General features: G+C 41.1%; 1 protein-coding gene across 1 annotated transcript in view; it reads right to left on the bottom strand.

The window, feature by feature from the left end:
* Window positions 1–14,032, bottom strand: part of IARS1 (isoleucyl-tRNA synthetase 1) — a 299,311-nt gene that overhangs the window by 128,061 nt on the left and 157,218 nt on the right. Inside the window, exon 15 of the mRNA XM_053721177.1 lies at window positions 4,555–4,628. Coding sequence (XP_053577152.1) covers window positions 4,555–4,628 — 74 coding nt within the window. The remainder of the gene's footprint in view (window positions 1–4,554; window positions 4,629–14,032) is intronic.

Consider the following 14,032-nt stretch of genomic DNA (forward strand, 5'->3'; position numbering starts at 1 on the left):
AATTAAACCTAACACTACACTATCAATACATTAATTAAATACAATACCTACAAATAACTACAATGAAATAAACTAACTAAAGTACAAAAAATAAAAAAGAACTAAGTTACAAAAAATAAAAAAATATTTACAAACATAAGAAAAATATTACAACAATTTTAAACTAATTACACCTACTCTAAGCCCCCTAATAAAGTAACAAAGACCCCCAAAATAAAAAATGCCCTACCCTATTCTAAATTACTAAAGTTCAAAGCTCTTTTACCTTACCAGCCCTGAACAGGGCCCTTTGCGGGGCATGCCCCAAGAAGTTCAGCTCTTTTGCCTGTAAAAAAAAACCACATACAATACCCCCCCCCCCAACATTACAATCCACCACCCACATACCCCTAATCTAACCCAAACCCCCCTTAAATAAACCTAACACTAAGCCCCTGAAGATCATCCTACCTTGTCTTCACCTCACCGGGTATCACCGATCGGTCCTGGCTCCAAAATCTTCATCCAACCCAAGCGGGGGCTGGCGATCCATCATCCGGTGGCTGAAGAGGTCCAGAAGAGGCTCCAAAGTCTTCATCCTATCCGGGAAGAAGAGTAGATCCGGACCGGCAACCATCATCTTCCAAGCGGCATCTTCTATCTTCATCCGATGAGGACCGGCTCCATCCTGAAGACCTCCACCGCGGACCCATCTTCATCCGGCGACGTCCAACTGAAGAATGACGGTTCCTTTAAGGGACGTCATCCAAGATGGCGTCCCTCGAATTCCGATTGGCTGATAGGATTCTATCAGCCAATCGGAATTAAGGTAGGAATATTCTGATTGGCTGATGGAATCAGCCAATCAGAATCAAGTTCAATCCGATTGGCTGATCCAATCAGCCAATCAGATTGAGCTCGCATTCTATTGGTTGTAATGTTGGGGGGGGGGGGGTATTGTATGTGGGTTTTTTTTACAGGCAAAATAGCTGAACTTCTTGGGGCATGCCCCGCAAAGGGCCCTGTTCAGGGCTGGTAAGGTAAAAGAGCTTTGAACTTTAGTAATTTAGAATAGGGTAGGGCATTTTTTATTTTGGGGGTCTTTGTTATTTTATTAGGGGGCTTAGAGTAGGTGTAATTAGTTTAAAATTGTTGTAATATTTTTCTTATGTTTGTAAATATTTTTTTATTTTTTGTAACTTAGTTAGTTTATTTCATTGTAGTTATTTGTAGGTATTGTATTTAATTAATGTATTGATAGTGTAGTGTTAGGTTTAATTGTAGGTAATTGTAGGTATTTTATTTAATTAATTTAATGATAGTATAGTGTTAGGTTTAATTGTAACTTAGGTTAGGATTTATTTGACAGGTAATTTTGTAATTATTTTAACTATTTTAGCTATTAAATAGTTCTTAACTATTTAATAGCTATTGTACCTGGTTAAAATAAATACAAAGTTACCTGTAAAATAAATATTAATCCTAAAATAGCTATAATATAATTATAATTTATATTGTAGCTATATTAGGATTTATTTTACAGGTAAGTATTTAGCTTTAAATAGGAATCATTTATTTAATAAGAGTTAATTAATTTCGTTAGATTTAAATTATATTTAAGTTAGGGGGTGTTAGTGTTAGGGTTAGACTTAGCTTTAGGGGTTAATACATTTATTAGAATAGCGGTGAGCTCCGGTCGGCAGATTAGGGGTTAATAATTGAAGTTAGGTGTCGGCGATGTTAGGGAGGGCAGATTAGGGGTTAATACTATTTATTATAGGGTTAGTGAGGCGGATTAGGGGTTAATAACTTTATTATGATAGCGGTGCGGTCCGCTCGGCAGATTAGGGGTTAATAAGTGTAGGCAGGTGGAGGCGACGTTGTGGGGGGCAGATTAGGGGTTAATAAATATAATATAGGGGTCGGCGGTGTTAGGAGCAGATTAGGGGTACATAAGGATAATGTAAGTAGCGGCGGTTTACGGAGCGGCAGATTAGGGGTTAAAAATAATATGCAGGGGTCAGCGATAGCGGGAGCGGCAGATTAGGGGTTAATAAGTGTAAGGCTAAGGGTGTTTAGACTCGGGGTACATGTTAGGGTGTTAGGTGCAGACGTAGGAAGTGTTTCCCCATAGCAAACAATGGAGCTGCGTTAGGAGCTGAACGCGGCTTTTTTGCAGGTGTTAGGTTTTTTTTCAGCTCAAACAGCCCCATTATTTCCTATGGGGGAATCGTGCACGAGCACGTTTTTGAGGCTGGCCGCGTCCGTAAGCAACTCTGGTATCGAGAGTTGAAGCTGCGTTAAATATGCTCTACGCTCCTTTTTTGGAGCCTAACGCAGCCTTTATGTGGACTCTCAATACCAGAGTTATTTTTATGGTGCGGCCAGAAAAAAGCCGGCGTTAGCTACGCGGGTCCTTACCGACAAAACTCTAAATCTAGCCGTTAGTATTCTGTGCTGCAAGCTAAACCTAGGTAGACTTATATGCTAATTTCTAAGCCCTTGGAGGCCACATCTTATCTCAGTGCATTTTGACAGTTTTTCACAGCTAGACAGTGCAAGTTCATGTGTGTCATAAAGATAAAATTGTGCTCACTCCCGTGGAGTTATTTATGAGTCAGCACTGATTGGCTAAAATGCAAGTCTGTCAAAAGAACTGATAAGGGGGCAGTCTGCAGAGAATTAGGTACAAGGTAATCAGACGTAAAAAGTACATTAACCCCTTAGTGACCATAGCACTTTTAATTTTCTTACCGTTTGGGACCAGGGCTATTTTTACATTTCTGCAGTGTTTGTGTTTAGCAGTAATTTTCCCTGTACTCATTTACTGTACCGACACATATTATATACCGTTTTTCTCGCCATTAAATGGACTTTCTAAAGATACCATTATTTTCATCATATCTTATAGTTTACTATTAAAAAAATTATAAAATATGATGAAAGAAATAGATAAAAACCAACTTTTTCTAACTTTGACCCCCAAAATCTCTTACACATCTACAACCACCAAAAAACACCCAAGCTAAATAGTTTCTAAATTTTGTCCTGAGTTTAGAAATACCCAATGTTTACATGTTCTTTGCTTTTTTGCAAGTTATAGGGCAATAAATACAAGTAGCACTTCGCTATTTCCAAACCATTTTTTTTTTTTTTTCAAAATTAGTGATAGTTACATTGTAACACTGATATCTGCCAGGAAACCCTGAATAACCCTTCACATGTATATATTATTTTTTTAGTTGACAACCCAAAGTATTGATCTAGGCCCATTTTGGTATATTTCATGCCACCATTTAACCGCAAAATGCGATCAAATAAATAAAATAGTTCATTTTTTCACAAACTTTAGGTTTCTCACTGAAATTATTTACTAACAGCTTGTGCAATTATGGCACAAATGGTTATAAATGCTTCTTTGGGATCCCTTTGTTCAGAAATAGACATATATGGCTTTGGCATTGCTTTTTGGTAATAAGAAGGCCGCTAAATGCCGCTGCGCACCCCACTTTTATTATGCCCAGCAGTGAAGTGGTTAATAAGGTAGCTTGTAGGGTTAATTTTAGCTTTAGTGTAGAGATCAGCTTCCCACCTGACACATCCCATCCCCTAATCCCTCCCTGGCCCCTCTCAAACAGATATCTTCCATCCCCCACCCCACAATTGTCCCTGCAATCTTAAGTACTGGCAGAAAGTCTGCCAGTACTAAAATAAAGGCTTTTTTATTTTAAAAATACATATTCTGCAGTGTGGGATCCCCCCCTTAGCCCCCAAGCTCCCTGATCCCCCCAAACAGCTCTCTAACCCTCCCCCCTCTATCTATTTGCCGCAATCCGCCATACAATTAGCTTTTTTTTGTTTTTTAAAAAATCCAAATTTCCTGTAATGTAGCTGCCCCCCTCAATAACCTGCCCCCCACCCCCTCCTAGATACCTTGGATAACATTTACCCCCACCCCCCGCCTTACTAGTTTCATAGTGTAGCGGTTCCACCCGCTACCGCCCCCGTGCGCGCTCCTGGCACCCCCGCGTGCGATCCTGCCCCCCTCTACCAGATATCTTCCAGGGATGGGTCGCCTACCAGCCTTCTTGCATTGGCTCCCACCCACCAACGATCGGCACCATCGCTTGCCGATGCAGAGAGGGCCACAGAGTGTCTCTCTCTGCATCGGTGGGTAAAAAAAGGTATTGCAGTGATGCCTCAATATCGAGGCATCACTGCAATACCTTGAAAGCATCTGGAAGCGATCACGATCGCTTCGACCGCTTGAAACCCCAGAGGACGTATCAGGCACGTCCTTGGTCCTTACATGTATTTTTTTAACACGTCCTTGGTCGCCAAGGGGTTAATATAACCGTGTTGGTTGCGCAAAACTGGGGAATGGGTAATAAAGGGATTATCTATCTTTTTAAACAATAAACATTTTCAAGTAGACTGCCCCTTTAACCATCAATTTCTCAACTTTGTAAGTTATGTGCAGTAACATCAGAGATTGCAACATCTGCAGATGTTTCCTGGAGAAGGCCTAAGGTTCTAATGTTGACTAACAGCATAACAATAGAGTTACAGACTCACCTCTCTCTGTGAAGATCAGTCACTTTTATACCAGTCAGTTCTTCCAGTTCTGCCACTGACCCAACACATACGACCTACAGAACAATAATGAAGTCAACATCTCCTGCTCCAAAACAACATGCCTGCAAGACAGAAGGTAACCTTACAAAGCACAGACGAGCTGCCTATGCTGTGTTAAGTCTAGTGTGCAACCAGATGCAGGGGGTTTTCTTGCTTTTTTGTATAAATTAAGGGGGGGGGGGGAAACAAAATGTTTGCTTTACCTGATAAATAATTTTCTTTCCTGGCATGGAGAGTCCACAAATCCATTCTAATTACTAGCTAGTATTTCTCCCACTTCCCATAACCCCCAGTCATTCAGCCGAGGGAATACGGAAAGAGAAGAGGACACAAAGGGTATAGAGGTGTCTAAAGTTTAGAAAAAACAAAAAATAATAAGCCGTCTTGAATTTATACAAGGATGGGCCGTGGACTCTCCATGCCAGGAAAGAAAAGAATTAATGAATACATTTTGTTTTCTTTCCAATTGCATGGAGAGTCCACAAATCCATTCTAATTACTAGTGGAAACCAATACCCAAGCTAGAGGACACAGAATGGAGAGGGAGGGAGAAACAAGACAGGTAACCTAAACAGAAGCACCACCGCTTTAAGAACCTTTCTCCCAAAGGAAGCCTCAGCTGAGTCAAAAACATTGAATTTGTAAAATTTAGAAAATGAATGTAACGAGGACCAAGTGGCCGCCTTGCAAATTTTCTCCACAGAAGCCTTGTTACTAAAGGCCCAGGAAGAAGCAACAGCCCTAGTTGAAAGAGCAGTAATCCTCTCAGAAGGTTGTTGTCCAGCTGTCTCATAAGCCAACCGAATGACACTCCTCAACCAAAAGGAAAGAGTAGTAGACGTGGTCTTCTGGCCCTTACGTTTATCAGCAAACACTACAAGAAGGGCAGAGGATTGTCGAAAATCCTTAGTAGCCTAGATATAGAATTGTAGAGCACAATCTACATCCAGGTTGTGTAACAGACATTCTTTCTGAGGAGGAGGATTAGGACACAAAGAAGGAACGACAATTTCCTGATTGATACTGCGGTCCGAAAACACCTTAGGAAGAAATCCCAATTTGGTACGAAGGACCGCCTTATCCGCATGGAAAATAAGATAAGTCGAAAGCTCTGAGACTCTAAGAGCAGAAGAAATAACGAGAAGAAACAAAACTTTCCAAGACAACAACTTAATATCAACAAAATGCATAGGCTCAAACAGAGCCTGCTGCAGAACCCGAAAAACAAGATTAAGGCTCCAAGGAGGAGCAACAGGTTTAAACACAGGCATGATTCTGACCAGGGCCTGAACAAAGGACTGAACATCTGATAAGTCAGCAAAACGTTTATGTAACAGAACAGAGAGCGCATAAATCTGACCCTTCAGGGAACTGACCGACAACCCTTCTCTAGACACTCCTGCAGAAAAGACAGAATACGGGGAACTCTCACTTTAAGCCAGGGAAAACCCAGAGATTCACACCAGTAAAAAAGGTATGTACGCCAAACCTTATGGTATATCTTGCGAGTTACCAGCTTATGAGCCTGGATCAAGGTGTCAATCTTTTCAGAAAAACTTTGTCTAGACAAGACTAGGCGTTCATTCTCCATGCAGTCAGCTTCAGAGAATCTAGATTTGGATGTAGAAAATGACTCTGAAGTAGAAGGTCCATCCTCAGCGGTAATTTCCACAGGGGAGAGGATCACATCTTTACCAGGTTTGCAAACCAAATTCTGTGAGGGCAAGTTGGAGCAATTAGAAACACCAAAGCCTGCTCCTGTTTGATACAGGCTATCACCTGAGAAAGGAGGGCAAACGGTGGAAACAGGTAAATCAGACCAAAATCCTATGGAACCGCTAGAGCATCCACCAGAAGTGCTTGCGGATCCCTTGATCTGGATCCGTATCTGGGAAGCTTGGAGTTTAAACGAGACGCCATCAGGTCCAACTCTGGAACCCCCCACCTTAGGGTTATTATTGAGAATACCTCCGGATGAAGAGCCCACTCCCATGGGTGAAACGTCAGCCTGCTCAGGTAATCTGCTTCACAGTTGTCCACACCTGGGATGTGGATGACAGAAATGTGGCAGTTGTGAGACTCCGCCCACCAAAGGATGCAAGGCACCTCCATCGCTAAGGAACTCCTTGTTCCTCCCTGATGGTTGATATAAGCCACTGATGTGATGTTGTCCAATTGAAATCTGATAAACCAGACCAAACTCAGTTGAGGCTAAGCTATCAGGGCATTGAAGATTGCTCTCAATTCTGAGACATTTATTGGAAGGACAGACTCCGCCGGAGCCCAGGTTCCCTGAGCTCTTAAGGGACCCTAAACTGCTCCCCAGTCAGAAAGGCTAGCATCCGTAGTCACAATATCCCAGGATGGTCTCAAGAAGCATGTGCCTTGGGAGAGATGGTCTGGAGAGAGCCACCAGGACAGAGAGTCTCTTGTCGGGTTGTCTAGGACTATCCTCTGAGAGAGGTCCGATTGGTCTCCGTTATATTGTCTGAGCATGCATAACTGTAGGAGGTCTCAGATGGGAATGAGCAAAAACATAATTTATGTAAGAACTTACCTGATAAATTCATTTCTTTCATATTAACAAGAGTCCATGAGCTAGTGACGTATGGGATATACATTCCTACCAGGAGGGGCAAAGTTTCCCAAACCTTAAAATGCCTATAAATACACCCCTCACCACACCCACAAATCAGTTTAACGAATAGCCAAGAAGTGGGGTGATAAGAAAAAAAGTGCGAAGCATATAAAATAAGGAATTGGAATAATTGTGCTTTATACAAAAAAATCATAACCACCACAAAAAAGGGTGGGCCTCATGGACTCTTGTTAATATGAAAGAAATGAATTTATCAGGTAAGTTCTTACATAAATTATGTTTTCTTTCATGTAATTAACAAGAGTCCATGAGCTAGTGACGTATGGGATAATGACTACCCAAGATGTGGATCTTTCCACACAAGAGTCACTAGAGAGGGAGGGATAAAATAAAGACAGCCAATTCCTGCTGAAAATAATCCACACCCAAAATAAAGTTTAACAAAAAACATAAGCAGAAGATTCAAACTGAAACCGCTGCCTGAAGAACTTTTCTACCAAAAACTGCTTCAGAAGAAGAAAATACATCAAAATGGTAGAATTTAGTAAAAGTATGCAAAGAGGACCAAGTTGCTGCTTTGCAGATCTGGTCAACCGAAGCTTCATTCCTAAACGCCCAGGAAGTAGATACTGACCTAGTAGAATGAGCTGTAATTCTTTGAGGCGGAATTTTACCCGACTCAACATAGGCAAGATGAATTAAAGATTTCAACCAAGATGCCAAAGAAATGGCAGAAGCTTTCTGGCCTTTCCTAGAACCGGAAAAGATAACAAATAGACTAGAAGTCTTACGGAAAGATTTCGTAGCTTCAACATAATATTTCAAAGCTCTAACAACATCCAAAGAATGCAATGATTTCTCCTTAGAATTCTTAGGATTAGGACATAATGAAGGAACCACAATTTCTCTACTAATGTTGTTGGAATTCACAACTTTAGGTAAAAATTCAAAAGAAGTTCGCAACACCGCCTTATCCTGATGAAAAATCAGAAAAGGAGACTCACACGAAAGAGCAGATAATTCAGAAACTCTTCTAGCAGAAGAGATGGCCAAAAGGAACAAAACTTTCCAAGAAAGTAATTTAATGTCCAATGAATGCATAGGTTCAAACGGAGGAGCTTGAAGAGCTCCCAGAACCAAATTCAAACTCCAAGGAGGAGAAATTGACTTAATGACAGGTTTTATACGAACCAAAGCTTGTACAAAACAATGAATATCAGGAAGAATAGCAATCTTTCTGTGAAAAAGAACAGAAAGAGCGGAGATTTGTCCTTTCAAAGAACTTGCGGACAAACCCTTATCTAAACCATCCTGAAGAAACTGTAAAATTCTCGGTATTCTAAAAGAATGCCAAGAAAAATGATGAGAAAGACACCAAGAAATATAAGTCTTCCAGACTCTATAATATATCTCTCGAGATACAGATTTACGAGCCTGTAACATAGTATTAATCACGGAGTCAGAGAAACCTCTATGACCAAGAATCAAGCGTTCAATCTCCATACCTTTAAATTTAAGGATTTCAGATCCGGATGGAAAAAAGGACCTTGTGACAGAAGGTCTGGTCTTAACGGAAGAGTCCATGGCTGGCAAGATGCCATCCGGACAAGATCCGCATACCAAAACCTGTGAGGCCATGCCGGAGCTATTAGCAGAACAAACGAGCATTCCCTCAGAATCTTGGAGATTACTCTTGGAAGAAGAACTAGAGGCGGAAAGATATAGGCAGGATGATACTTCCAAGGAAGTGATAATGCATCCACTGCCTCCGCCTGAGGATCCCGGGATCTGGACAGATACCTGGGAAGTTTCTTGTTTAGATGAGAGGCCATCAGATCTATCTCTGGAAGCCCCCACAATTGAACAATCTGAAGAAATACCTCTGGGTGAAGAGACCATTCGCCCGGATGCAACGTTTGGCGACTGAGATAATCCGCTTCCCAATTGTCTACACCTGGGATATGAACCGCAGAGATTAGACAGGAGCTGGATTCCGCCCAAACCAAAATTCGAGATACTTCTTTCATAGCCAGAGGACTGTGAGTCCCTCCTTGATGATTGATGTATGCCACAGTTGTGACATTGTCTGTCTGAAAACAAATGAACGATTCTCTCTTCAGAAGAGGCCAAAACTGAAGAGCTCTGAAAACTGCACGGAGTTCCAAGATATTGATCGGTAATCTCACCTCCTGAGATTCCCAAACTCCTTGTGCCGTCAGAGATCCCCACACAGCTCCCCAACCTGTGAGACTTGCATCTGTTGAAATTACAGTCCAGGTCGGAAGAACAAAAGAAGCCCCCTGAATTAAACGATGGTGATCTGTCCACCACGTTAGAGAGTGCCGAACAATCGGTTTTAAAGATATTAATTGATATATCTTCGTGTAATCCCTGCACCATTGGTTCAGCATACAGAGCTGAAGAGGTCGCATGTGAAAACGAGCAAAGGGGATCGCGTCCGATGCAGCAGTCATAAGACCTAGAATTTCCATGCATAAGGCTACCGAAGGGAATGATTGAGACTGAAGGTTTCGACAGGCTGTAATCAATTTTAGACGTCTCTTGTCTGTTAAAGACAAAGTCATGGACACTGAATCTATCTGGAAACCCAGAAAGGTTACCCTTGTTTGAGGAATCAAAGAACTTTTTGGTAAATTGATCCTCCAACCATGATCTTGAAGAAACAACACAAGTCGATTCGTATGAGACTCTGCTAAATGTAAAGACGGAGCAAGTACCAAGATATCGTCCAAATAAGGAAATACCACAATACCCTGTTCTCTGATTACAGACAGAAGGGCACCGAGAATCTTTGTGAAAATTCTTGGAGCTGTAGCAAGGCCAAACGGTAGAGCCACAAATTGGTAATGCTTGTCTAGAAAAGAGAATCTCAGGAACTGATAATGATCTGGATGAATTGGAATATGCAGATATGCATCCTGTAAATCTATTGTGGACATATAATTCCCTTGCTGAACAAAAGGCAATATAGTCCTTACAGTTACCATCTTGAACGTTGGTATCCTTACATAACGATTCAATAATTTTAGATCCAGAACTGGTCTGAAGGAATTCTCCTTCTTTGGTACAATGAAGAGATTTGAATAAAACCCCATCCCCTGTTCCGGAACTGGAACTGGCATAATTACTCCAGCCAACTCTAGATCTGAAACACAATTCAGAAATGCTTGAGCTTTCACTGGATTTACTGGGACATGGGAAAGAAAAAATCTCTTTGCAGGAGGTCTCATCTTGAAACCAATTCTGTACCCTTCTGAAACAATGTTCTGAATCCAAAGATTGTGAACAGAATTGATCCAAATTTCTTTGAAAAAACGTAACCTGCCCCTTACCAGCTGAACTGGAATGAGGGCCGTACCTTCATGTGAACTTAGAAGCAGGCTTTGCCTTTCTAGCAGGCTTGGATTTATTCCAGACTGGAGATGGTTTCCAAACTGAAACTGCTCCTGAGGACGAAGGATCAGGCTTTTGTTCTTTGTTGAAACGAAAGGAACGAAAACGATTGTTAGCCCTGTTTTTACCTTTAGACTTTTTATCCTGTGGTAAAAAAGTTCCTTTCCCACCAGTAACAGTTGAAATAATAGAATCCAACTGAGAACCAAATAATTTGTTTCCCTGGAAAGAAATGGAAAGTAGAGTTGATTTAGAAGCCATATCAGCATTCCAAGTCTTAAGCCATAAAGCTCTTCTGGCTAAGATAGCCAGAGACATAAATCTAACATCAACTCTAATAATATCAAAAATGGCATCACAGATGAAATTATTAGCATGCTGGAGAAGAATAATAATATCATGAGAATCACGATTTGTTACTTGTTGCGCTAGAGTTTCCAACCAAAAAGTTGAAGCTGCAGCAACATCAGCCAATGATATAGCAGGTCTAAGAAGATTACCTGAACATAGATAAGCTTTTCTTAGAAAAGATTCAATTTTTCTATCTAAAGGATCTTTAAACGAGGTACCATCTGACGTAGGAATGGTAGTACGTTTAGCAAGGGTAGAAATAGCCCCATCAACTTTAGGGATTTTGTCCCAAAATTCTAACCTGTCAGGCGGAACAGGATATAATTGCTTAAAACGTTTAGAAGGAGTAAATGAATTACCCAATTTATCCCATTCCTTAGCAATTACTGCAGAAATAGCATTAGGAACAGGAAAGACTTCTGGAATAACCGCAGGAGCTTTAAAAACCTTATCCAAACGTATAGAATTAGTATCAAGAGGACTAGAATCCTCTATTTCTAAAGCAATTAGTACTTCTTTAAGTAAAGAGCGAATAAATTCCATCTTAAATAAATATGAAGATTTATCAGCATCAATCTCTGAGACAGAATCCTCTGAACCAGAAGAGTCCAAAGAATCAGAATGATGGTGTTCATTTAAAAATTCATCTGTAGAGAGAGAAGATTTAAAAGACTTTTTACGTTTACTAGAAGGAGAAATAACAGACAAAGCCTTCTTTATGGATTCAGAAACAAAATCTCTTATGTTATCAGGAACATTCTGCACCTTAGATGTTGAGGGAACTGCAACAGGCAATGGTACATCACTAAAGGAAATATTATCTGCTTTAACAAGTTTGTCATGACAATTATTACAAACAACAGCTGGAGGAATAGCTACCAAAAGTTTACAGCAGATACACTTAGCTTTGGTAGATCCAGCAGGCAGTGGTTTTCCTGTAGTATCTTCTGGCTCAGATGCAACGTGAGACATCTTGCAATATGTAAGAGAAAAAACAACATATAAAGCAAAATAGATCAAATTCCTTATAAGACAGTTTCAGGAATGGGAAAAAAATGCCAAACATCAAGCTTCTAGCAACCAGAAGCAAATGAAAAATGAGACTGAAATAATGTGGAGACAAAAGCGACGCCCATATTTTTTGGCGCCAAATAAGACGCCCACATTATTTGGCGCCTAAATGCTTTTGGCGCCAAAAATGACGCCACATCCGGAACGCCGACATTTTTGGCGCAAAATAACGTCAAAAATGACGCAACTTCCGGCGACACGTATGACGCCGGAAACGGAAAAGAATTTTTGCGCCAAAAAAGTCCGCGCCAAGAATGACACAATAAAATGAAGCATTTTCAGCCCCCGCGAGCCTAACAGCCCACAGGGAAAAAAGTCAAATTTTTGAGGTAAGAAAAAATATGATAATTTAAAGCATAATCCCAAATATGAAACTGACTGTCTGGAAATAAGGAAAGTTGAACATTCTGAGTCAAGGCAAATAAATGTTTGAATACATATATTTAGAACTTTATAAATAAAGTGCCCAACCATAGCTTAGAGTGTCACAGAAAATAAGACTTACTTACCCCAGGACACTCATCTACATGTTTGTAGAAAGCCAAACCAGTACTGAAACGAGAATCAGTAGAGGAAATGGTAAATATAAGAGTATATCGTCGATCTGAAAAGGGAGGTAAGAGATGAATCTCTACGACCGATAACAGAGAACCTTATGAAATAGACCCCGTAGAAGGAGATCACTGCATTCAATAGGCAATACTCTCCTCACATCCCTCTGACATTCACTGCACGCTGAGAGGAAAACCGGGCTCCAACTTGCTGCGGAGCGCATATCAACGTAGAATCTAGCACAAACTTACTTCACCACCTCCCTTGGAGGCAAAGTTTGTAAAACTGATTTGTGGGTGTGGTGAGGGGTGTATTTATAGGCATTTTAAGGTTTGGGAAACTTTGCCCCTCCTGGTAGGAATGTATATCCCATACGTCACTAGCTCATGGACTCTTGTTAATTACATGAAAGAAAGTAATAAATGTCCATAGAGGCCATCATGAGACCAATTACTTCCATACACTGAGCCACAAAGGGTCAGACAGATGACTGAAGAGAAAGACTTCCGTTAAGAAAATCATCGAGATCGAGTCTATAATCGTCCCCAAAAACCAGACCTGGTATTTGGTACCAAGGAACTCTTGTCCAGATTCACCTTCCACCCGTGAGAGCGGAGAATCAACAACAGAGAATCTGTATGGAATCTTGCTAAATGAAGAGATGGCGTCTGAACCAAGATATCGTCCATGTATGGCACCACCGCAATTCCTTGAGATCTGGCCACTGCCCAAAGAACCCATAGAACCTTCATAAAGATTTGGGGAGCTGTGGCTAGGCCGAAAAGGCAGGGCTACAAATTGGAAGTGTTTGTCCAGGAAGGTAAACCGTAGGAATTGAAAGTGATCCTTGTGGATAGGAATATGAAGGTAAGCGCCCTTCAGGTCAATGGTGGTCATGTACTGACCCTCCTGAACTAAAGGGAGAATAGAACAAATAGTCTCCATTTTGAAGGACGGAACCCTGAGAAATTAGTTTAGGCACTTCAGGTCTAGAATAGGTCGAAAAGTTTCCTCCTTCTTGGGAACCACGAAAAGGTTGGAATAGAATCCTTGACCCTGTTCTGCCAGAGGAACAGGAACAATGACTCCTAGAGAAGAGAGATCCCTGACACAGCTTAAGAAAGCCTCTCTTTTTTCTTGGTTTGCTGATAATCTTGATGGAAGAAATCTTCCTCTTGGTGGATGAGATTTGAAACCTACCTATGTATCCCTGAGAGACCACCTCCACCGTCCACAGATTGGGAACATCGCTAATCCAAGCCTCTGGAAAAAGAGAAAGTTTGCCCCCTACTTGATCCTTTTATTCTCGGATCGGGGGCAAACCCTTCATGCTGATTTGTTCGCAGAGGAACGTTTCTTGGACTGCTTGCCCTTATTCCAAGGTTGGTTGGATCTCCAGGAGGGCTTGGTCTGTTCAGGTTTGGAAGAAGA

Source organism: Bombina bombina, chromosome 7 (genome assembly GCF_027579735.1).
Source record: "Bombina bombina isolate aBomBom1 chromosome 7, aBomBom1.pri, whole genome shotgun sequence".
In the NCBI taxonomy this organism is placed as follows: domain Eukaryota; kingdom Metazoa; phylum Chordata; class Amphibia; order Anura; family Bombinatoridae; genus Bombina; species Bombina bombina.